Genomic DNA, 25037 nt, shown 5'->3' with positions numbered 1-25037 from the left:
GGAAACGTTTTTCCAGCGTCCAAAACAGCAGCTTTTTCTTTTAGTAACCACCATTAAATCTGTGAAACAGCTGGAGGTCCTTCATCAAGCACCTGATCAGCAAGTGTTAAGGTGAAGAGAAGAGAACTTTGTAGCTGCTCCATTCACCGCTGTTTGTTCACATGGCGAGAAACTGCAGTACGGAAGTTAAAATATGCAGATAAACTGTTAATAAAAAAAGTATTTCTTATCCGATTACTTGGTTAATCGATGGAATAATCGATAGAATACTCGATTACTAAAATAATCGTTTTATGCAGCCCTAATTGAAACCTTTGAAGCAGAATCAAAACTAAAACCAGTTTGGGTTCAATGTTTCAAGAACGTTTCATTCAGATTTAGATCCTGAGTTTGGAACAGCACCAGACTGTAAAGGTTAAGTGTTTCAAGAATTAAAAAAAAAAATGGGTGCAAATAATTGGAATAACATTCAAGTCTTGGGCTTGTTATCTTTAGGCTGTTGATTTAGAGTCGTGCTTTAAGTTTTTGTCCCTGATCCAGAGCAAGACTTTGAAACTTGATCTTGGTGAACTGGTGACCCTTTTGCTTTAATGGGGCTCTTAAACGGTCTGAAATGGGCTGCATACTCAGAGAGGTAGGTGTTAACATCAGCAAATCAATATATTTAATATAATAAATATAATTCAGAGTCAGCTGGAAGTATTAAAGGTCTCTTTCTGTCTTTGCTGCTCGGATCTGTAAAAGGAAAGAAGTGTCAGTTCATCAGCAGACACTCTGGATCTGAGCCTGATGGGTTTCCCTCCTGGATCCTGACCATTCAACTGTACTCAGCAGTTTTGAGGTCAGCTGCTGAGGAGGGTAGGATTCAGCTGATGGGTCTGTTTGAGTTCTCTTATTCGTCAGCATCCAGCATCAGATTACTCATTCTACCAGAAAGGTGTAGAGTTACGTCTCCACCCTCTGAAGCTGAGTAGATCTGATACTCAGTGTTTTAGCCACTGGTCGTAAAATTTGAGCTAATCAAATTCTACAGTCCAACAACACAAACTCAAACAGTTTTTTTTTAATTCAAACAGGTGAAAATTCTATAAAAAGTGTCTGGATGGGAACTTAAACCCTAACCCCTAACAGACTGGTCCCTAATGACATGGATAACTTGGATGTAAAAATGTAACTATCCTGGCCCACTTTCTTTTTCTGTACATGCAATACGACCAAACAGTATCCAGTTTAGGATAAACTCAATCAATAAAACCAGTGTTTTAATCTGTCAAATATGTTCAAGTTAAGGTATCAGTCTCACAGGCCTAGAGATCGATCAGTAATCTTCTGTCAACACCAGGAAGATGTGTATTCCCTGACCTATTGGCGAGTGGTTGCTGGCAGTCGCTGGGAAAAAATCTGTTGCACAGAGGGCAGTGCGCCAAAAACCTCCATTCAATTGCTGTGGTTGCCACCAGGTTGCCATAATCACTTATGATTTGCATAAAAGATGTCGACTTTTCTGGAAACACTCGCCGAGTAACCAAGAAGCAGTAGAGAAACTTGGAAAAACCAGCACTTTTCAAAAGGTGCAACTTTTAATTTGAAGGTGAACGGTCCCCGTTTTTGGTTTGTGTCACACTTTGCATGGTTTCACCTGGTGGATATGTGCAGACAGAGCGGCATCTTCCAGGCAAACTAAATCTCAAAAAGGTTTTTGGTGCAGCACCATTTACCTCTTTGGAACCAGCCAGCAACAGCAAGCAACCTCCGGCAACCACTTGGTTGGTCAGGGAATACCCAGCCAGTTTGTGGGCCCAAGTTCATGGGACCTAAATCAGATGAAAAGTGATCAAGAACTAATATCAAGCATCAAAATAGTTCCTGATCAATTTATAGCTAAAAACTAGGTGGCTAGTAGGAATGTCAGCTGGTCACTGATGAACGGTTCCCAATAAGCACTTAATGTTTCTGATAGATGATCTGTTAGATACTATATGTCATTGGACTGTGGGAGGAAATTGGAGTATCCGGAGAAAACCCACACAGACACAGGGAAAACTCCACGCAGAAAGGCCCAGGCCAAGGGGAATCAAACCCAGACCTTCTAGCTGTGAGGTAGCAGTGCTAACCACCACACCTGTCGGGTCCTCAGTGTTACTTTTGTTCAGATTCAGAACTTTTTGTGAAGCTTTTTTGTTTTTTCCTGTTTAAAAACATCAGGAAATGCATCATAAAAGGCCGAAACCAACAGTTATTTTCATCTCTGACATATCTGATCAGTTTTTCATTAGTGGAAAAAATGATCAGATATGTCAGAGATGAAAATAACTGTTGGTTTCGGCCCTTTATGATTCAGAAAGCTGATCATTATTACCCCAAACCCACCAACATATCATGGATGCTCTTATTTGAATATTAATAATAATAATAATAATAATAATAATAATAATGCTGTTGTTTTTATCAAACACTCCAGAGTGAAACTGGATGGGACTATAGTGGCGGAGTGATCCATATTAACTGCTGCTAGTCCGGCCCAGTCATAAGCGAGTGTAACAGGACAAAGACGCAAACATTCAGACTGTTGTTAACATGAGACTTTATTGATAAGTGCTACATGTTGATCAATGGATTGATCGATGATCGACTGCAGGGAGGGCGGGGCTGACAGGTGGTGATGGGCGGGGCCGCTTTACTCGTACAGCCAGGGCTGGGCGCAGGGGGTGTAGTTGACGAACTCCTCGGGCTTGAACCACAGGTCGACCTCCGTCTTGGCATTCTCCAGGGTGTCGCTGCCGTGGATGATGTTCCTGTGGAGACGGAGGCGATCAGTGTTGATCAATAGCTGATCGATGACTTCAATTTTTGTTGCAGGGAAATTTTCCCAGATTTTATTACTACTTGTCTGATAATGTGTTTTCTAATAGACTTTCATAACATAATATTTTCTTACATTTTAGATATTTTTAAGGATTTGATTAATGTTTTGTGTTTCTGGTATTTCATTAAGTTGACTTTTTAAAAATGGACACATTTATGTTGTACTTAAAGATTTTTACTATTTTAATTTTTTATTAGTATTTTATAAATTTTCTAATATTTTATTGACATTTTCTGGTACAGTTTAAGATTTATGGACATTTTTGTATTTTTTTTTACATTTTTTTAAGTCATGAAAATTTTTTTGAAAAATATTTCAATTTTTAAAATATTTTTAGGATATTTTATTCATGTCTGTAGAGGTTTAATTTAACAAAATTTTATGAATGTTTTATTCATTTTTTCAGAACACTTCTTAATATTTTCTCATTTTATTAATTATTAATATTTTTCAGACATTTATATATTTTTTATATTTCAACATTTTGTTGATAATTTTTGACATATTTGATGTTTTCTGTTTTTAATATTGTTAAGAAATAAGATATTAATGTTGGGGGTGGGATTGCAGTAACATTTCATGGTATATGTTAATATTTTAGAAATGTAATATAAAAATTGCCTCTTTTTTTATTTAATTAATAAAAAACATTTAATTGTAATTTTCTTTTATTAAAACATACTGCTCGGCTCTGTTTGGAGTTTTAGTGCTGATTTATTTTGTGGACAGAGCTACTGAAATTTTATTGTGTGAGCCTGAAATATCTGGTACTAACGTATCCTCAGAGAGCTCCTGTTTCATGGTTGTTATTAAAAATTCTTCAGCTAATCCGGTAACTCTGGCTTTAAACTCGAAGCTCAAACTTTCTGCTTTAAAAAACCATCAGCTGTGACTCTGTTTGACGTGCAGATATCAGATACTGGAGATGATAAGAAATAAATGTATTAATTTTATGGTGCTCACCTGCCGATGTTGATGCACAGATCTCCACGGATGCTGCCGGGCTTGGAGTCAGCGGGGTTGGTCTCACCCAGCATCATCCTGACCAGCTTCACAATGTTCTGACCCTCCCACGCCTGAAACACACACAAACACACACACTGGTCACCTGTGCGCTCAGCAAGGACGTGCAGGACCGTGAAAGATGAGCACAAACATCCAGAAAGTGTCAAGATGACAAAGGAAGAACCAGTCTGTAAAAAACCAGTCTGAAACCATAGACTGTATCCAAAAAATGGACAAAACCACTGTGACATCACCCACTGGAATTTATATTCTCTTTATCAAGCCTGTTTCAGCTTTCTTTTTTCACTACTATGTTGGAAACTGCCAAAAGAGTCAAGAACCGAGTCCTCTGTGAACTTCCTGTTACATAGGGAGCGCTCTTGAGCCATCCAGAAGGAAACTGTAGAACAAAATGGGAAGTTCTATTTATAGATGAGTTTTTACAGGTTTTGGTTGTAGTCCAGTGCTTTTATATCACAGACGTTGCAGCACCGCAATAATTGCTGGATAATTTATGGAAACTAAAATGAAATCATTTTTGCCTGAAGCAGGTGGAAATAATTATTTTACCTCTTCAACTCACTCAACCTCAGAGCACCCCCTGCTGTGCACCCTGAATGAACTGAAGAATACTCATATTTTTATATTTATGTATTTTTGTGTGTGTGTGTGTTTGTGTGTGTGTGTGTGTGTGTATCTATCTCACAGTTTTGACACAGTAAGTCAAAACAAGCTCAGAGCGCCCGGTAGGCAAATTGACTTACCGCTGGAGCCTCTGGTGGCTGTGAGGGGAACTGCAGCTTTGGGGGCTTCATGTTTCAGTCCAAACTCGGACCGTTTGCAAATGGCTGCGTGAAGTTTTGTTTTTATGCATTGTGTGTGTGTGTGTGTGTGTGTGTGTGTGTGTGTGTGTGTGTGTGTGTGTGTGTGTGTGTTGGGCTAAATAAAGCCGGGCTGATTAAAGTCTTGGTGTGTCTCCTCTGTTGGGTGGAGGTCGGCAGAGTGAGGCCTTGAAAACGAGAGGGTGTGAACAGACGGAGGAGTGATGCAATGGAAAGAGATAAATGAGTGTGATGGAGGTGTGAGAGACAAGCTGAGTGTGTGCTCGACGTGTTTGTGCGTGCGTTACCATGGCGAGGATGGGTCCAGAGGACATGTATTTGCAGAGTCCAGCGTAGAAAGGCATGTCCTTCAGGTCCAGGTAGTGCTTCTTCATGTGGTCCTCAGAGGCCTGAAGACACAGAATCAAGAACGTTAAAACATGCAGGAGGTCACTGATTAATCTATGACTAAGTCACAAGTGGCCCCGCCCTCAATCCTCCTCCACTATTTGCTCCATCATTTTCAAAATGAGCATCATCATCATCAGACCTGAAAACAGCTAAACTGAGGCCATGACCTCATCAGGAGGCTCATTTTCTCAGCTTTTTGTGACCTGAGGTTACGTCCATGTTTCATACGCACGCTGACTGCGAGCTGCTTCCACAGAGGGCGTATCAGGTGTTTTATTGCATGTTCATCATGAATCCACTGAGACGTCTGGCTTCACTTCAACAACTCCAAACACTCAGCGGCTGTCGTTGCCTCTAATCTGAGACCTCCTCGGTGCACCCTGTCGCTGCAGCCTTCACATCATATTTCTGATATTTATGGTTTCTCTGGCTCCGTTCTGCTGAAGCTGTTCTACAGACCTCAGTCTGAAGCTTTATGATGAAAAGCTTAGAACAAATCACTTGATTAAAAACATGAAGGCAGTGTTTAATAAAAGCTTTCAGCTCTAACGCTGAATCATTTTTAATGTTTTCAAATGTAAACGTCTTCTTTCCTGTTTGTCTCCTGTTAAAGTGGTGGAACTTTCTAGAAATGAGCTCAGTGTGTGCAGTAATCCTGCTCTGAGCACTCACACAGACCACAGTTTTTTCTAATCTCATTTCCCTGTGATGTCATGGGGGAGGACACGGTCCAACCTTTTGTTACCAATCAGAAGGAGGCGGTTTTAAGGGGGAGGAGCTTGTTTCAGACCTGAGGGGCTGCACTGAGGCCCAGTGTAAGTAACTCAGCTGTGCTGAACCTGGTGTCATTTAAATGTTCTTTAAATGTTGTAGCTTCACACATTTGCAGTTTCTGTGCTGGCAATAATTCTGAGAGCTGCACCTCCGCGAGCTCGTTTCACCTGTAAACAAACGAACCACAGCAGGGAGAAAACGCCCCCTGCTGGTGTTAAAAGAAAAACGACTTGGGTCCAAACACCGTTTGTTTGTTTGTTTGTTTGTTTGCATCATCATTACCTGCACGAATTTGGCAGCGATCAGCCTGAAGCCTCTCTGCTCAAAGCGCTTGATGATCTCGCCACACAGTCCTCTCTGGACGCCATCAGGCTTCACAGCAATGAAGGTACGCTCCATGTCTGCTGAGGAGGCTGAAACAGGAGGAGATCAGTCAGCAGGAGTGACTTTGCTCACATTTAATGGAATAAAGCAGAAAAACTTGATGGCTTTCAGAGTTTCCCTGAGGAAGTGTTTTTAATGGCAGCGCTCAGTGTGTGTGGAAAAGGCTGAAGCACCAGCTGCTGGTGTTCATGAATGAATCATATGAGTTTTCTAAACGAGGACGGACACGGTTCTGAAGGTTTCAGTGTTTTTGGATGAGATGAAGAAAAAGTGGGAGACGTGTGAAGGAGCTGCATTAAAGACACCCCTGAGAGGATGCTGACAGATGACCCTGTGTTCCTGATGCTGAATGACCACAAACCCACATCTGCCTCTATGGGAGGAGCAGCCTGGTCCTCTCAGGTGTGTCTACTTCTCCTCAGTGAGAGTTTACAGTTAATCGAGGTGAGCTCATATTAAATTTCTCATCATTAGAGAAACTTTCCTCCTGATGTGAAACCAGAGCTGCCTCTGAGCTTCCTGGACCATGTTTTCTTCTCTCAGCATGACAACCATCCACTCGAACCCGACACCTGCTCATAACTCTGGACAAAGCCCCGGCGAGCTGGCAGCCCTGCTGCTAATTTTACTGGCCGCTGGTATCTGCTGGCACGACGCCGACAACAGCTGAAAGCAGGTGTGACGGCCAGAGATCAGCCCGAGGTTCAGCCGCTCTAATCGTTTTTAGGCCTCCAAACTTTCAGTTTCAGTACAAATTATTGGAGAATTTAGCAAACTGTCTGTGACACTGTTTAACATGAACTGCTGAAATATGAATTTTGTGTGGTCTGAATGTTGAATTGTGAGATCAGCATCTTTTTATTCCTGCTAAGGTTTCTCCAGCAGGAACATTGAACTGGAAATGGGAATCTTGATGGAAAAACACGTTTTTCCCCTCGGCTGGTTTCCTGAAGGCTGATTCTGCAGCAACAAGCAAACAGCTGGAGGACAGGTGGAGGGAGAGGCAGAGAAACAGCTGCTCCTTGGAAAAATCCCAGAAGACATTTTAAACATTTGCTGCTTCCACGTCACAGATGTGATCCTGAATTTCCTGCAGACTGAAACCTGCTGCAGATTCGCACCATCAACCCAGCGCTCAGTTTAAGTTGCTTCAAGTTGCTTCACTTAAATATTTTGAGTTTCTCTGACCTGTTCTACCAAAACTGAGTTAATTCAACTGAAAATGAGCTTATTTTACAGATTAAGAATGACATAAGAGTTTAAATGTTAGAAATGAGTGAAATTAAATGTATGTGTGTCTGATCTGAGTGTCACTGACTGTGGGACAGGATAATATGAAAGCATAACTGTGAGCTCGGTCAGGCTGAGCTTAAAGTCTTCGATGGTACTGAGGACGATGTGGTGTTCATTCATCAGCCAACCGCTGTCAGGTTTAGTTCATTAATTCTGTCTGCAGTGGGCATATTTATCAAACATCATGATTACTGTATTTATGGTTTTTCCTTCATATCAGCAAAGCTGTGACACCACGAGTGCAGCAGGCTGCAGAGCGGACTGAAGTTTCAGGGTTTTTATAGCATGTTGAAACAGATATGCAGAGTTTAGCTAACATAAAGCCAGGGTAACTAAATATTGTTAAAGTACTTCACCTTAATCTGCAACTGAAAAATGAGTCAGCTGACAAAAGTGCTTTATGTAGGTACCTGCAGGAGTTAAATCTGGCTTCATTTTAAGCAGATGAAGATCAACTTCGAGTTGGGGTCATTTTTGTTTAACTCATAAAGCTGGAAAAGTTTCAGCGACGCACGATCAGCTCACCCAAAACTCAGAGAGACATTTCCACTATTTCACACCTTCATGCGCAACTTTCAACTCATCTGTCAGACTCACATGTGCTGAATGCACATCTCTCTGCTTTAAAGCCACTCATGGAAACAGTACATCGTACCCATAATCCTCTGCTTCAAGTGTGTCTGTGTTTGATAGCTACCTTGGTTCTGGGACTGGAGAAGAACTTGTGGAGACGATCTGCCGGCGGCGGGGATGCGATCACCAAGGCCAAAGAGCCGAAGAGCGGCTCTATTTAAAGGCTTCACTGCAGGGGAGGGGTGTGTGTGTGTGTGTGTGTGTGTGTGTGTGTGTGTGTGTGTGTGTGTGTGTGTGTGTGTGTGTGTGTGTGTGTGTGCGTGCAGCTGATCCAAATCTGTGTCAGTTGTTGACAGACATGTATGTGTGTACGTGTGTTTGTATGTGTGTGTTTGTGGGGACCTCTGTCACCATCCAAAATGTCCTCAAACCAGCTGAACCAACCTGAGCAACGAAATTCAAATAAAACCTTTATTTGTGTGTTTCAGAGACATGTTCATGGTGCTCAGGTTCATTTACAGAATCCTTTCATGCACATTTAACATTTTTATATCTAAACTCATCACTGAGGGACCTGTTTACCACAGAGTGGGTTATAAAGTGAGAGAAGCAGAATAACCTGCAAACAGAGGAAGATGTTTGTCTTGAATAAAAGCTCTCAGTTTGGAGAAGGCTGTGAGAAACCCTCACATAAAAACAAGTAAACTTGTAGAATGAGACAAAGTGTCACATGAATGGAGAGCAGTCTGCTCACAGTGGAGCTGATTCCAGCACTGGGCAGCATTGTGGCTAAAAGCCATTTCACCATGTTTGGCTTGAACTCTGGGCAGCACGAGCTGACCCGACCCTGCACATCTGAGACACCTACCAGCCTCAGAAACCATATCCCTGATATATTTTGGGCCCATACCATCAGGAGACTTAGAGACAAAAAGTAGGGCATTAAATTTGATTCTATATTTAGCTGGAAGTGAGTGGAAGGAGCTGAGAATTGGAGTAATGTGAGTAATGTGCTCTCTCTTCTCGGTGTGTTGTATCAGAGCAACTGCAGCATTTTAAAGGAGTTATAGATTTCTAATTGTTTTATATATAGAGTGCATTGCAGACTGGAACCAGCTCCCAGTTTGGATTCAGGACACAGACACTCTAATTTTAAACTTTCCTTTTTGATGAAGCTGATCGGGCTGAATCAGGTGACCCTGAACACAGCCTTGGTTATGCTCCTATATTCTAACGCTGCCTGGGCACTTCCCATGATGCATAGGGAGTTTCTCCACTCTGTTTGTTCCACTTCCCAGGTGTTTCTACATGACTGCAGCAGGTCATTAAACTCCATCTTTTCTCTCCCGCCTTCTGTCCCGTTTCCCTCTGATCCTGCTGGTTATCAGCGAGGTCATAAGCACGTCCTGATGCCCGTTAGCTCTGAGCTGTTGAGCTGGCTAATGCAAAGAAAGCCTGGATATGTTAAACTTCCTCTGTGGTTCTGATCTCTGAGCTCCTCGAACACTTTCCTGATCAGTTTATTGTCTTTGTCTGGTTTCAGGTCTTATTGAATGGGGGAGGGGGGTTGTGGTCTTTAAGCTGTAATACATTTCAAACAGGTGAATTATGAAATGATCCCTGTAAACTTGTTTCTGCTGTAAAGTTGGACATTTTAACATGAGAGTCTGTGGGGACAGACTCACTGCTGGCGGCTCTGCTGTACTGTGGGGGAACTGCAGGTTTATTTTTCAGGCTGGGGGTTGATGGTCACAAAGAAGGCTGGGTGGCCTCCAATGACTAAAGCTAGGTGGATTTGCTATAAGGTGATTTATTTAAATAATATAAAGTCCAGGTGTGGATGGTCGTCTATCTCTCTGTGTTAGCCCTCTGACAGGCTGGTGACCTGTACAGGTGTACCTTGCATCTCACCCTATGACAGCTGGGATAGCCCCCCCCCCCCCCCCCCGTGACCCTGAACAGGATAAGTGGAAGAGAATGAATAGATGGATGGATATGAATAATAATAAAGTTTACTTTCACAGTGGGATGTCCATTAAGCTGATTTTGGACTTTTCCCTTCACTGCAAGCTGTTTTCCAGCTGTCCTCCGCTCTGTAAGTTGAAGAGGTGCGATGTCTTACATAAGGGAGGGTGATTGTTATATAACAACTGAAACCACTGCTGCAGCCACGGTAACAGTCACTTCAATACCAGTCTTTAATCTGAGGCCCCAACCTTCACCCTTCCCCCAATTTGACCCTAAATATAAACCTTATCCTAATCAGGGATGGAAATTGCCTCCTCCCAAGGGGCACGCTGGTCAGGTCTACAGTCCTGAGGAGGGGACAAAAGGACCCTATCAGCTGAAATGAAAACACACACACCCCGATCATGCACACTCTGCACTCTCTAATGCTCTTACACTGTGGGACCTGCAGAACCACAGCTGTGAGACCGCTCCTTTTACTGGACCACAGTCACAGTATCCCCACAGGACTCCTTTAAAAATGGTCCAGATTCTTTCAGCTCCAATAAAGTGAAATAGAACGGATAAAAAAAATGTTGTTACTCCCTAATAATCCTGCAGGGTGCCAATAGGGAGTCTACGTTTCATTTGATTTACTTACAGTGCTGAAGTGCTCAGTTTTCCTGCAGTATCTGATGTCTTTAACAGAAAGTGGAAAAAAGTACAAATCCACTGTTTGATGCACCAGTGTGACAAATTCAGATTAAAATAAAAATGTGCTTTTTTATGGGTTGTGCTGCATGTCTTTAATTCTTTTCTGTATGCTGACAGCCTCCTGCAGCCTGCTGTATGCAGAACTGAAAAACATCATCACTTCTATAGTTAACTAAATATTTGCTATTAGCCGACAATGATGAGGGAATTTTATTAATCGTTCTTTTAGTAAAATAACTCACTACACATAAAACTGTATTACTGCAAAAGTGTTCCTAAAGTAAAAGAAATTAATCTGCAGAAAAATGTTCCCATCAGTGTAAAATGGATCAGTGTTACTCCTGCAGATGTTTAAGATTAAATACTTAAATTGCTTATTCTACAGTAATGCATCATATTCCATAAATCATGTTTGCAGTGGCTGTCATGTGAGGACCACCTATAAGAAACTATATCAATATCTACAGAGGGATTAAAGTATGAATAAAAATTGAATCTGGTGTTTTAGCAAAGCAGCTGTTTAAACTTTGTATGTTCAGTCAACAAGTGATTTCTCAGAGATGTTTGAGGGTTCGATGGGACAAAGGAGCAGATCTGTAATAACCACATGTAGGCTGTGAAGTGCCATTTCTCAGCTTTCCAACAGGATAAACTGCTGCGTAATTACAATAATGCAAAGTGTGCTTGCACAAACATGCTGGGGACATAATGTGACGATGTGTTAAAGGGAAAAAATGAAAATGATGGAAACTTTAGATTCCAATAACTCACAGTCAATCCTGCTTCCAGAGACCTTAACAAACTGCAGCCACAAGATGGCAGTAATTTACAGGATGCATGCAAATTGGAAATGGGAAAAGGAAGAGAGGTCACTTTCACTTTGGTGTCTTTTAATTGATGTCCTGTGTATCCTGAGTGAGATTGCATTTATTTAGCCCCGCCCCCAGAGGGGGAATGTGGTATTGTTTTGGTATGTTTGCCTGTTTGTTTGCTCACAAAATTACAATAAATCTACTAGTCTGATTCATACCAAATTTGCACCAAAAAAAAAATAAAAAGAACACAAACAGGAAGTGATGAGACAGTCAGTTGTTGTTGTCAAGAGGTTTTATTTCAGTGTCTGTGGTGTGACAGCAGAGGGAGCAAAAGTCCGGGGGGGCAGGACGACCTTCCCATCAAACAACAGTCTGATCAATAACAGCCCGATCAATAACAGGCTGATCATTAACAGCCTGATCAATAACAGCCTGATCATTAACAGCCTGATCAATAACTTCCCAATCAGCCAATTTCTGTTAGCATGAACACTTGAAGCCTTTCTATGTGAGTCTTTGCTTTTACCAGAGATTTAACTTTAAGAACAAAACTGAGCTGGAAACATTTTTATGAGCTCAGAGACCCAGATTTATGTTTCCTGTGATAAACATGATCTCAGATAAAGTGCATCTATCAGGGCCACGGCACAAACTCACCTGATTTCATGCTGTTTGAGTTTAAGGAAAAATAAAATATAAATTAAAAAATCGTTCAGGTAAAAAGTTTTAATTTCACCAGAATTTAACTTTAATATGAGTGTTTCAATGAGAGGTTCAATTTTAGCAGAAATGCCATAAATTTATGAAATAAATCAGTGTCAACAATTAAAATGTAATATTATGAGAACTGAACTTTGACTTTAATGATTGCGTTTAATTATATGATCTACAGTTAAAAAAAGTTTAAAAAGTTGTGATGTTAAATACAATGATAATTTTAATATAGAACACAACAAAGACAATTGGCCTTTTAAAAACGATGATCGTCTTTGAAGATTTATATTTAAATTATTTCAGGAACAGAATTACAGATTTATCTGCAACTTTTATTTTATGACGTTTAAAATCAGAACTTTGAGAAATATTTTTCTTGTTATATTTGCATAATTATTAGTCACAATATAAACATTAAAGACATTGAGACATTAAAGAAATTGTTTTCAGTTTTTAAAGAAATGGCTCAAATTTCCATTTTCAAAAAAAAAAAACTCATTCCTAATTTTTTTTTAATTTTCAAATAATTTCAACAGATTTTTTTTTTATTATTGAATCATTTCAAATGATTTTCAAAAGATTTTCTGGGTAATATGTTAGCAGTCGTGCAGGCCCCGCCCCCATCAGACCTCTGCTCCAATCACATCACATCAGGACTTGTTATCGATGTAAACAACCACTTATGTACAAAAAAAAGAAACCGAAGAACCCGAAGCTTTAGATAGAAAACAACAGAACCATCAAACTGAGGAGATTCAACTGTACAATTCATAAAGTCATAATAATTTCTTTCTGTCATCACTTTACACTTTATCTCACTTTTACAAATAAAAAACACCAAATCAAAGTTTCTCCTTGAGTTAGCGCCGCTCTCTCTGCTCATACATAAAATATAGTCTCCGTTAGTATTTGCCTATTTACAGGGTTGCAGTATGTACACATATTTTTTTCAGTGTTTTTCATTCAGGCGACAGCATGGATGGCCTCGACCCAAGAGGCCGCCCGCTTCTCAGAATCATGGATCCCAGCGAAGTAGAGGCATGAGCCGTGATTGGTCCACCACATGGGAAGCTTTGCTCCAGTGAGGTCAGAAATAAGCAAGTTAAGGTTAGCTTAATTCGGGTTACAGCCAGGTGGGGACCCAGGACCGCTGCTTCTGCCCAGTATGATGGTGGGATCCATGATAAAGCACCCGACACCCAGGAAGTGGTCCTGAGAGAGCCACCGGCAGACTAGTGATGATCTAATAGTAATCTTCGCTGGGTTTCACACTGTGTACCCGCCAAAACCGCCACTAACACCTCCGCCTCGACAAGACCTTTGACCTCGAATAGAGAGACCTGAACACCGCTCAGGCTGAGAGAGGAGATCTGTTCATGGGCCGGACTCCGGAGCTCCTGTTTCGGGAACACTGGGGGAGTTTCTGGAGGTTTTAAATCAAACCACCTTTGTCAGAGTTCAAATGTTGGGAGCCGAGTCTGAAACTGGTGACCTTTGAGCTTAAAACTAACTTTCTTGGAGGTTAAGACTCAGTCTTAAATGATCAGTGTTTAAAACCTGTTTTCTGAAACAAACCTGTGAACTTTAGAGTTTAGGATTGAACTTAAATTTAAGTTCTGAGTAACATGAGTGAGAATGCCTGAATAGAAAGTTCAGGCTCTGACCTGCTGATTGCCCAGAGGCCTGCAAGCCGCTCTGCAGCCCACCTCCACCTCAGCTCCTGCTCTCCGTGCCGACTACGGTTCAGGAAATGCTGATATATCAAACTTGCTTTCTTGGGTTTATTGAACGAGAACTGAACTGGACTTCTAGAGTTTGAAGCTAAACTTGCAGATAATTTGCTGTTTGTTTGCTGATAATTTGAGTTTATCCTAAAATTATTTATTTGAAATTTGCCATCAGGATTTTTGGGGCTTGAGTTCACAGTTTCAGGAGCTCCTGTTGGCTGCTTGGGTTTTTGACTCATTTTTAGGGAAGTAAAAGCGCCTTCCTGGAAATTCAAACTAGCTTTCAAAATTCTTGGGAGCTCCAACTTTTGACTCCATATTGGGTGAAAGGTCTTGCTGAGGTGAAGAAGTTTTGAAGCTCTTGCCCTGTCCAGAATCAAGTAACCTTAGTTTAGGTATCATGTTAAAGTCCTGTGTGGTAAATCGAGGACTAAAGGGATCTGAAACCCTCATGTCTTGACTTTAAGAAAATATGTGTAATTATTGTAGGGTCTTTACCTACAACACAAAGCGTCTTGAGGCAACTGTTTGTTGTGATTTGGTGCTATATAAAAAAATGTAATTGAATTGAATGAGTGAAAATGAGTGAATTACTCAGTGAATAAACTCCATGCACGTTTCATCAAGTCCACAAATTACCAAAATAAAAGCCTCGTTTAAGTGAACAGGACTGAAACATGAACCCAGCAGAGGTACGAGGAGCTCTGGGCTGTGCCGAAACGTCCGCTGTGCGAGGACTTGTTTCTGGACGGGACCGGCCTCGCTGAGCTTTTACAAACAGGATGTTATGGTACAGATGGAGAATGATGAAGTCTCACCAGCCACCAGAGCTGAGCACAGAGCACGTTTTACACATTTTCCGACTCAAACACCTGAGCCGCTCGACGCACTGAAGAGCCTCAGTCTGACGACGTCACGCCAATCATAGGGATTCAAAGAAAAAACATCACGAAGGCGAGTCGCCCAGGGTCAGCTGATGCAGCAGGAAGACTTCCAGCAAACGAACCACAACCTACGCCTCAGTCATTTCAACATTATCAGATTACTGAGTCGGCCTCAGATTCAGCTGCAGCTTCATTTACAGATGTCGTGTTTAAAGAACTCAGAGTGAAGCTCTTCAGTGAACTAAAAAAAGAAAAACCATCTTAAAGCCTTTTGCAGTTTTATCTTCCTGCATGTCAGACCGCTGCACTGAAATCTCACTAACCAGGAAATTACCACACATGTTCATGTGACGCGGCAGCCATGATTTTAAGTCTACGGAGGCCCACAGAGGACATTAAATCTGTGGACACATTTTGCCAAAGTGCATCACTTCAGTTTCTTAATCCTTTTCTGTAGTTCCTTAAAAGGTGCACTTGGTTTATGAACCTGCAGGCATGACTTTTTCATTTGTTCCCTCGATTTAAAAAAGCTGTTATTATATTATTTATTTAATATTCCTGAAGCATTTAAATACACAGTTTATTTTGTGCCGATTATCCAGGCCACTAGGGGGCAGCAGTTTAAGCAGAGACTTGCAGAACACCCTCTGCTGGCCGCTCCTCTGGGTGGAGACTGAGGCATTCCCAAACCAGCTGAGGCTCTCCAGCATGGCACAGGTGAAACACGTCACCTGTGAGCTCCTTTCACATGGCGGAGCTCCTCAGGCCCTCTCTGAGGCCGAGCCCACGGCTCGCTCACAGGTGAGGGCAGGAACGCAGGAGGGTAAATCTTTGAGTCTGGGAGTTAATTCAGGGTGGTTTATTAATCTGTGCACAGATCTTTGCATCACTGAGCTGCTGCTCTGAGCTCTTTGAAGAACAAAAGGTCTTCAGATGGACTCTCCTCATTTTTTTGCAGCTGAGCGGCTCTTTAAGTAAAAAAAAAATCACTGCACTCAGGCCTGGTGGTGATCACAGCATAAAAACAACAGCTCTGTAGATTTCTATTATTATTATCATTATTATTATTATTATTATTAGAGTAAATATGACTGAAGTGTGATCAGCTGTACAAACACAGAACCAATCAATCGCAACACAACTGGACTCAACTGAACTGAACTCTACTGAACTGAACTCTACTGAACTGAACTCTACTGAAACCAAGAAAAGAGTAAAGAAAACCTCCGTGTGTCTCTGAGCCCTGAGGTTTGGCAAAAGTGCTTCGTCGATGCGACACGTCGACCAGCCAGCTTCGCTTCCGTCGCTCTTCTTATTGCCTCGGACCCCGACCGCCCCGACGCGCTGAGCCCACCAATGGGAGGGCGGCTCTGTGGGGGCGACCGAGTCCTTCCTTAAAGCTGATTGGTCGGTCAGGTGTGACAGCAGTTAGAGTGAAAGAAGTGCTTCCCGTCCACTTCTTTGTGTGTCTGTGCTCACCTGTCCGGTACGATGACATCAGCACGAGCAGGTCATGTGATCATCAGTCCCATCAGCTCATGATCGGCCGCGTTCTTAAAGGACCAGACCCGTGTTTTCATTCACTCTGACCTTTCCAAAAGGAGCCGTTTTCATCCCAAAGGTCTCAGCTCCTTCCTGAGCCAGCTGGACTTTCAGAACCTCAGAGGGAGAACCTACCATGAATGTGTATTGACTTTTATGTCTTTGGACTCTGACCAGGTCTCCTGTGCACTGGTTTTTCACCGTGGCCTGAAATGAGTTTGACACTACTGCTAAAAACCCTGTGATAATTTCCATCCATCCATCCACCTCTGTTATAAGGGGCTGGGTCACAGGGGCAGCAGCCTAAGCTGAGAAGCTTAGACCTCCCTCTCCCCAGCCACCTCCTCCAACTCATCTGGGGGGCACCGAGACATTCCCAGGCCAGCCAAGAGATATAATCTCTTCAGCGTGTCCTGGGTCTGCCCCGGGGCCTCCTCTCAGTAGGAAGTGCCCAGGAGGCATCCTAGTCAGATGCCCCAACCACCTGAACTGGCTCCTTTCGATGAGGAGGAGCAGCAGCCGTACTCTGAGCCCCTCACGGACTCACTGATCATTTCCATGAACAGAAACTGAACTGAAGCTGTAAAAAAACCCAAAAAAACAAAACCAAACCACGTCCTGACGTTTAAACAGGCCGACAAGTTAAAGGTTTAAAAACACGGGCGTGGTCCTTTAAAAGCGGGTGTCACATGAATGCTCTGACCCTCCTGAGGGGTCATTGAACACTGAGAGACGCTGGATGTTCATCAAAGTCCTGAAACAGGAAGCAGAAAGACTGAAGAGGCCTCACATGTCGTTTGGTAGAAAACCAGCATCTACATCTGCATGTACGCATCATGATGACCTCACACAGTATCCGTGAGTCCTTCACAGATATCGTCAGTGTACAGGAAACTTCCTGGAATGCTCCAGCTCGCGGGAAACAGCCGCTGATACAAACCACAGACCTGAGGTCAGCCGGGGCTGATGGTTCTGTGACGCATCAGCGTTACTTTGATGGAAAAATATATGAAATCCATGTGATCCAAACTTGTATCCAAGAGTTTTAAAGTTGGAAATTTTACCAGTTCCACCTGCAGGAAAACTGCTCTGGTCCAAGCCAGCAGCTGCTCCTGACCTCAGTGCTGCCTCAGCATCACTACTGAGCAGCGCCACCACCTGGCTCTGTACGATGGAGCGAGAATGAAACGGCTGCTGCTCGCCACTGAAAGCGAAGAGTTCGTCCTGTTACAGGAGCGTCTGTCTCCTCATCATCATCAGCCCGTTTCTGCTCGTTTTTAGACGTCGAGCCCTCGGGGCTCCGAGACCTGGAGCAACTCGTTCTGGAGTCATTTCTGACAGAATTACTACGAACAGCTTCTCGTTTAGACCGCAGGGCGAGGCTCTGCTGTCTGATTGGTCGAGGAGGGAGAACAAAGTGCAGAAGGCCGGTCAGCTTCATTGCAGCAGCCAAACGTCCTCAAAGCTCTGGGTTTTGTCCTGATTCGATGCTCTGCAGCAGGACTTTTATTATTTATTGTCACTGTTGCTTATTTTACAGTTTATTATCATTTTATTTTCCTTTTGCAGAAATATTTGCTGCTCATTTTTCTTGCAGAGCACTCTGAGCTTTGTGCCTCAGCTTGTGATGTGTGTTTGGGGTTGAAGGTCAATGATGAGTTCGTCCTCAGAGCCTGAAGTTTCACGTGGTCTTGAATGAGGACACTTCGGGCTGATACGGGTCAGCCGCAGGGTTTTGTCTTCAGCAGGTTCTGGATCGTCGTCTGGGCTCATAAACACTCTTTTTTTTAATGAGATCTGCTTTTTATTTCTTTTTAAATTTGTCAAATTTAATTTTCTACAAAACCTTCAAATCCCGAGAGCTTCCTGAACGTTCCCGAGAAAGGCTCACAGGACAAAATTCCCAGTTTTTGGAGATGAAATGGCCACTGAATGCAGACTGAAGACTGCCGGTCCCCGGATGGTTTGGGGCATCCTGAGCCGACAGAACTCCTCTGTGGGTTTAAACGTGACGGGTTTTCAGTCCAGATCGATGAAGGCCGCAACCGAAATGTCGTGTTCCTCATGTGGTTTCAGGCAGATGAGGAGGAGGAGGAGGAGGAGGAGGAGGAGGGTCTCTCTACCTACTATCCATCTTCTCCTTTTGATTCACAGACGCCAGCTCTTCCTCCTCGTCCTCCTCCACCTTCGTCTCTCTATGTGTCTTTGGGCTCCAGCTTGCAGGACATGTCGAACAGCAGGTTCTGGTTGTCGATCACCTGCAGCTGCCGGACGTAGGCTTTGGTCTGCAGGTGGGAGGGAGACGTCTCTGCATCTATGGCTACGAGAAAAAAAGAGAAATAGCTGTTAGTAACGCAGTGCCACAGTGTGATAAAACCGCCACCAGATGGAGACAAATCCCACAGAGTGTGTGTGTGTGTGTGTGTGTGTGTGTGTGTGTGTGTGTGTGTGTGTGTGTTACCTAGCTGGCTGCTCCTGTATCTTCTGATGGTCCTCACCATCTCGGCCACTTTGTGCTGCAGGACAGACAGAGGAGCAGTTGGTTAGGAGGCTCCATGTTTCTGATTGGCTGCTTGATCAAAGTAAACCTGCGGTGTGACTCCGCCCCTTTAGAGACTCATAGAGACTGCTGAACTTCATCTGATCTGATGAAGGTGAAATCAGTCACAGACACCAAAGCAGTTTCTGCTGGAAGGTTTTAACATGGGAGTCTGTGGGGACTGACTCACTGTGGCGCCTCTGCTGGACGCCAGAGGAACTGCAGCTCAGTGGGAGGCTGACGCTAGCAATAAACAGGAAGTAACACTGTTGGACTGAGTGAAGAAGAACAGTAGGTGGGAAACCAGCTGTGAGTTTTACTGCCTCCTCTTTCCGAGTCATTTATTCTCATTTTGGTGCCAAGAAACAAAGAATTATTAATTATAATAACTTTAAAGTCTCTGAACACTTCAGTTACTTACAGATACTCAAGCCTGAAATCAGACGATGGAAATCTTTTGGGGATTCGTATCAGTTTAAATGTCTGAGGCTCAGAGCGATCTCACTCACCATCTTCTCAAAGTTGACGAGTTCGCCGTGAAAGGTCTTGCAGCTCTCGTGAAGGAACGTCAGGTCTGACAGAAAAAGACGAGGAAACCGTTTATTTATTTTCACACTGTGATTCAAACTGAAGATTCAAATAAACGAGTTTATGAAACACTTCAGAAATACTGAGAAAGGGATTTTTAAACAACACAAGAACAAGTAAAATTATTTACAGAAATAATCACAATGATAAAGAAAAAGGATAAAAACACCACACAAAAATATCAAAACACACAAAAAAGTGACCAAAAAACAAAGAAAAAAATGACCCCAGCACCAAAAACAGAAAGCTGTGCATTTCCAGAATAAATCAAATAAATCTCAGTAAAGAAAATACTGATGTGGAGCAGTCATCATCATGTGAACACTGTGGTGACGTGGTTTTTATTGCACATGAATGTCTCAGAGAGGAGCAGAGCGGCTAACAGCCTACAGACTGCTCACAGTGGGTTTAATATGTAGTCATCATCAGTCACTCTGTGTCTCCCCCTCAGGACCTTTGTTTCTCTTCCCTTTAGTGTTCCTGGTGCTCTGGTTAGCCTCTGTGGTCCTCGGCTGGGTCACAGTCACTGTGGGCTCCACTCGGTCCCAGCAGTGCTGCTCTGCTCTCACCACAGGGGGGCGCTGAAGGACGCTCTAAAAATATCAGCTTTAATCTCAGTTTCAGTTTCCTGTTTTTAACTCGTCACTTCATCCATCCTGCTCTACGGCTGTTGCCGTGGAGACAGAAATAAAGGCAACACACACACACACACACACACACACACACACACACACACACACACACACACACACACACACACACACAGAGTTCTTCTTCTGCTTTAACTGGTTCACTTTAAAAAGACTTTCTGTCCACGCCGTACACTTCACACCGTCTGTGTGTGTGTGTGTGTGTGTGTGTGTGTGTGTGTGGACAGTCTGAAGGCAGTTTTAGGATTTAAAGGCAGAAGTTAAACAAGATGAAGATGAAAGAAACAAAACTGGAGCGAAGACGAACTCAGAGCCAACGATGAAGTCTTTGAAGTGGCTGAACCTGTGTGTGTGTGTGTGTGTGTGTGTGTGTGTGTGTGTGGCAGGTTATCAGTAGCATGGCGCTTATTAGCCAAAGGTGATAATTAGCGAGGTGTAGCTTCCTCGAGGCGTGCGGCGTCTCAAAGGAACAATCAGAGAGATTCTAACAGATCCGTGGATGAACTCATGAACCTGCTTCTGTTTACCTCTGACACTTCCTGTTCAGCTCCTTCTCCTCATTTCAGGAGACCCTGAAGAGGGAAATGACTGCAGCTGCAGAGGGAAAACAAAACTGAACCTTCCTTGAATTTGAGAAAAAAAAATAATCAGGTAAAATGGAGTCTGGAGGCTTTCAATAATTTAATTAAAACTGGCTTTTATAGCTCAGAGTCCAAACAGATTCATTTATTTAGAAACCCCCATGGAGCCTTCCTCCATTGACCAGCTGCAAGAGCTCCAACCACCATCTGTGGGACATGCACCAGACTGATGCTGCAAACATCTATGTGGTCCTGATCCACCCAACACAGGCTCATGGTGCACCACCAAGAGCCTCAAAGGCTACCAGAAACATCTTCTATCCCATCTTTGGTTGGAGTATTTCAGGTACCTGCTGGTCCTGTTCCATGTGCCGAGTGGGCAGGCTTTCCCGGCACAGCGGCTCGTGGTACCCCAGGAAGCAGTCAGCAAGTTTACGTGGTCCTAGAGCACCAAACTGGGACCTGGTGATCACGGCACACCGAGCTCACAGGATCCTGCTACCCAGGACGAATCAGGACAAATTCCTGTATCAGGATCCGAGTTATTCCTTATTCCAGGTTGTTCCAGTGGGAAGGATAAACTCTCTTTTAACAGGAAGAAACCTGAACCAGGCTCAGGGAGGGGGCAGCCATCTGGTTTTGGGGGGGGAATAGACGTGCTAATGTTAGCATGTAGCTCACCTTTGAGCAGCAGAGGTGTGAAGGGGATCAGTGGAGGTCTCAGGCTGGTGATCAGGTCCCTGTAGGACTTGTGGTTCCTGGAGGGGTCCTACAAGAAACAACAGGATGGTGAGACCTTCACGTTCTAACTGTGGTCGGTCCTGATGCAGATTAAAGAAGCAGACTCACAGCGATGCTCTCAAACTGCTGAAACTGCTTCCTGAACTTCCCCGGCAGACCCTGAACACACAGCAGAGTTTATCACTTCAAGCAGACAGTCATGAATTTATTCATATAACAATAATAGCAGGTTGCTGTGGTTGCCTGTAGTTTGCATGGAAGATGTCAACTTGTGTGCAAACACTCGCTAAAGATTTTCCAGGTGGTGGTAAAACTGTAAAAAGTGCAAACTGGAAATGGAGACTGTTTGCCTTCAAAATAAAAGCTGCACCTTTGCAAAGGTGTTGGCTGTAGTGGTACGGTACTTTTTCAAGTTTTATCACCACTTGGCAACTAGTTGCAGACAAATCAGTGTGTTCTACCAAACCGCAGCAACCTGCAGCAAACTGCATGGAGCTTTTTGTTGTGGGTTTACTCGACACTTTCAGGTCTGAATGAAACACGATCCTCATCGTGGAAGTTAAAGGAGGATCATCCAGTGTATGCTGATTGGCTGACAGTCTGTCAATCACAAATCAGCACCCGTCACTGTTTCTTTTCACCAAGCTGTGCGATCGTGGTGGAGGAGGGGCGAGACAAGCACTTCACTGACCAATCATCACGTCATACGTGGAGCATTCACGTTTCATAAAGGTGCTCAGAGTGAGGTAAAGGTCCCGGACACACACACATTTACACTGGAAAAAACCCCTAACCCTGTAAAAGCTTCCCTGCAGCGCCACCCTCAGGACAAACTTCACACCTTTAACACCACCTCTCACAGAGAACATCTGAATCAAACATGCAGAGTGTGGCGTCATACCTCCCAGGTGAGCCTCAGCCTGCTGACGGCGGGGTTATCCAGACCCAGAACCACAGCGAGGAAGGACAGCAGGTCCTGCTGCTGCTTACAGCTGAAACACAGAGGAGGAGCTTCAGTCTGTAACAGCGTGCACACAGGATCTGCTTCAGCCTTAATTAACGAGCCTCGTGATCTCAGGGGAGCCACGGCTCTTCTTCTGAATCTCCTCATTAATTCTCAGTTTTATCATTTAACAGAGTTGTGTACCTCTTTTACCCCCCCTGGCGGTGCCCCCTGCTGTGCAGCATGTTCACCCATGTTAACCCAAACTAAAGTAAGCTCAGAGTGATCACAGTGACGCTCCAAATATGAGACATGAGACGTTTATGACTGCTGCTATGAAGTTTTATTGAATAGTAAACCTTGTGTTGTGTGCGAGCTGCTGTAAGGCAGATGTGAGCGATGTGTAACTGCAGACTCACAGCGCTGCGATCTTGATGAACTTGCGGAGCAGCTGGATCCTCTTCGGCAGCGACTGACACTGCAGGATCTCAGTGGCGACCCAGTGCTGCACCTCGCTGCAGCGCTGCAGTACCAGCTCCAGGTTCAGGGGGCGCCAGCGAGACTGCTCTCCGTGAAACACATAACACACAAACTCCACCTGCAGGAGACACCAACGAAGAAGACGACAAAGCGCTGTAGACTCAGGACTGGTTTGTGAGCTGAAGCTAAACTGAGCTGAACCTCTGTGGTCGCACCGACCTCGTGCACGCAGCTGAAGAGCTCCCAGTCAAACACCACCAGCTGATTGGCCACCTCCTCCGCCGACATGTCGTGGAGTTTACTGTCGCCCGGCGTCCAGTGGATCTCCTCAGGAAGAGGAAGCTGAAGACAGGAAATGATCTCATTAGAACCAGAGCCGATCCACTTCCTGTTAATCTCACTGTATAGAAATCCTACTGGTGAGTGTGCAGCAGGGGGCGCTGTGAGCGAGTCCCTGTGATCAGGGTGAGTGGAGCTAAAGGGATAAATAAAAGCGCCTGCTGTCCTTCAGGTACACCAGCATCCTGCTACTGCGTGCTGATTGGTCGCTTAAAGAGCCCAGCAGAAGCCCCCATGTGTGCAGAAGGTGCAGCAGGTCGAGGTGGATGAAGGTCAGGGTTACCTGAGGAGCTCTTAGATGTTTGTGTTGTGTCTCTATCACCTGTCTCTACAAACAACCAGTAAACCAGTCGGTTCCTCACCAGTGAGTCCAGTTCGGAGGGTTCACAGGCGAACAGGTGAGTGTTGACTCCCAGCGTGGTGAAGACGGCCTCGTCGCTGGGACGAAACACCGCTTTCTCTGAACACACAACACACCCGGCAATCAGACAGGAACACAAACACGCATTAACGTGGAGTGTGATGGTGTGCGTTTGTTGGTGTGTGTGTGATGGTGTGTGTGAGTCTGCAGACCTCCTGCTGAGGTCACAGCCACCAGTATGAGGTTTCCTGGCAGCACTGGTTGGTCTTCGCTGTACTGGAGCTTCTCTTTGACCAGAGCCAGAATCTCTCCGACCCGGCAAGACAGACGGCTCCTGATGGTGACGTAGGAATGATCTGGAGTGTAGACCCTGCAGAAGACTGGACGCGCACACACACACGCACACACACACACACACACACACACACACACACACACACACACACACACACACACACGTCAGGAGGTGAACATTTGTGGAGCTGCACCTCCACAGTCCCGGCTCACACAGATGGACGCAGTGACATCATCGGCTGGTTTCTGAAGCCTCCATTGTAGTTTAAAACAAACCCGGATTTGAGGAGGGGGGGCTGACTGTGAAACCGCCTGCTCATTGGCTGATGACTTATGATTGACAAGTCGTTAGCCTGTGAGCAGAACACGGCTAACTGTGTTTTGAAACATGATTTTCAAAACAGACTAAGTTTTTATTTGATATGATCCAAAACGAGTCGCTGAGCCCATAAACTCAGCAGGTCAGAGGTCAGAAAGATGAACTCTAATAGACCAGAGGTTTCTATGCAGCTGTCGCCATCTGGTGGCCTTCAGAGAGAACGCAGGTATAAAACACTTGTTTGCATGTTTCATCCGGACTGAGAGGTTTATGGCACTGAACTCAGACTCTACTTAAACACACACACACACACACACACACACACACACACACACTGCAGCTCTCACACTCCTGATCTCCTGAAGCTGTGTGCTCTGGGTGTGTCACTTTGTGATTTGTTTATGCCTGCCGCAGACTGCAGGTGTGTTTGCATGCAAACTGTGCGTGTGTGTGCGTGCATGTGTCGTACTCTCGTCGGAGCCTCTGAAGGCCTCTCTGGGCTGCAGGCAGGCGTCGATGCGTCTGAAGTGTCTGAACAGAGGACGGACCTGCTTCTTCCTGCTCTCCTTCTCCTCATCAGAGCTGCACAAAACAGTCACAATAAACATCTGCTACAAATCTGATTAATATCTAGTAAACAACAAGTTACAGCTGTTCCCAAAACACTCTGCTACATCATAAAGTGTAGGATAAATAAATGACCATAAAATGAATAATGAGCACGATAAATGT

General features: G+C 44.1%; 2 protein-coding genes across 2 annotated transcripts in view; both read right to left on the bottom strand.

The window, feature by feature from the left end:
• Positions 1-2567: 2567 nt before the first annotated feature.
• On the bottom strand, positions 2568-8364 carry LOC115784596 (nucleoside diphosphate kinase A 2-like). Its single transcript, XM_030735880.1, has 5 exons — positions 8252-8364; positions 6160-6290; positions 5001-5102; positions 3830-3942; positions 2568-2795 (listed from the first exon to the last, which is right to left on the bottom strand). Exons 2-5 carry the CDS (start codon positions 6274-6276, stop codon positions 2678-2680), a joined length of 450 nt encoding a protein of 149 aa, XP_030591740.1. The 5' UTR covers positions 6277-6290; positions 8252-8364; the 3' UTR covers positions 2568-2677.
• A 3513-nt stretch (positions 8365-11877) lies between these two features.
• The window catches only part of rapgefl1 (Rap guanine nucleotide exchange factor (GEF)-like 1), a 37646-nt gene continuing 24486 nt past the window's right edge, over positions 11878-25037 (bottom strand). The window contains exons 6-16 of the mRNA XM_030735769.1: positions 24775-24887; positions 23905-24072; positions 23694-23791; positions 23212-23334; positions 22932-23110; positions 22471-22561; positions 21678-21728; positions 21510-21597; positions 19519-19583; positions 18932-18986; positions 11878-18790 (exon numbers count right to left, since the gene is read on the bottom strand). Of these exons, the coding sequence (XP_030591629.1) occupies positions 18666-18790; positions 18932-18986; positions 19519-19583; positions 21510-21597; positions 21678-21728; positions 22471-22561; positions 22932-23110; positions 23212-23334; positions 23694-23791; positions 23905-24072; positions 24775-24887 (1156 nt within the window). The 3' untranslated portion in view covers positions 11878-18665. The remainder of the gene's footprint in view (positions 18791-18931; positions 18987-19518; positions 19584-21509; positions 21598-21677; positions 21729-22470; positions 22562-22931; positions 23111-23211; positions 23335-23693; positions 23792-23904; positions 24073-24774; positions 24888-25037) is intronic.

This window comes from Archocentrus centrarchus, chromosome 8 (genome assembly GCF_007364275.1).
Source record: "Archocentrus centrarchus isolate MPI-CPG fArcCen1 chromosome 8, fArcCen1, whole genome shotgun sequence".
NCBI lineage: Eukaryota > Metazoa > Chordata > Actinopteri > Cichliformes > Cichlidae > Archocentrus > Archocentrus centrarchus.
Note: the sequence above shows the minus strand (reverse complement) of the source record. Positions and strands in the feature narration are given on the sequence as shown.

What these genes read in the sequence shown, in the direction of transcription:
- LOC115784596 (XM_030735880.1), bottom strand. Translation starts at nt 6,276, where the DNA reads ATGGAGCGTACCTTCATTGCTGTGAAGCCTGATGGCGTCCAGAGAGGA. An exon ending in TCGCTGCCAAATTCGTGCAG is followed by an intron (nt 5,103 to 6,159) that starts GTAATGATGATG and finishes CTGTGTCTTCAG; the next exon opens with GCCTCTGAGGACCACATGAA. An exon ending in CTGTGCATCAACATCGGCAG is followed by an intron (nt 2,796 to 3,829) that starts GTGAGCACCATA and finishes CCGTCTCCACAG; the next exon opens with GAACATCATCCACGGCAGCG.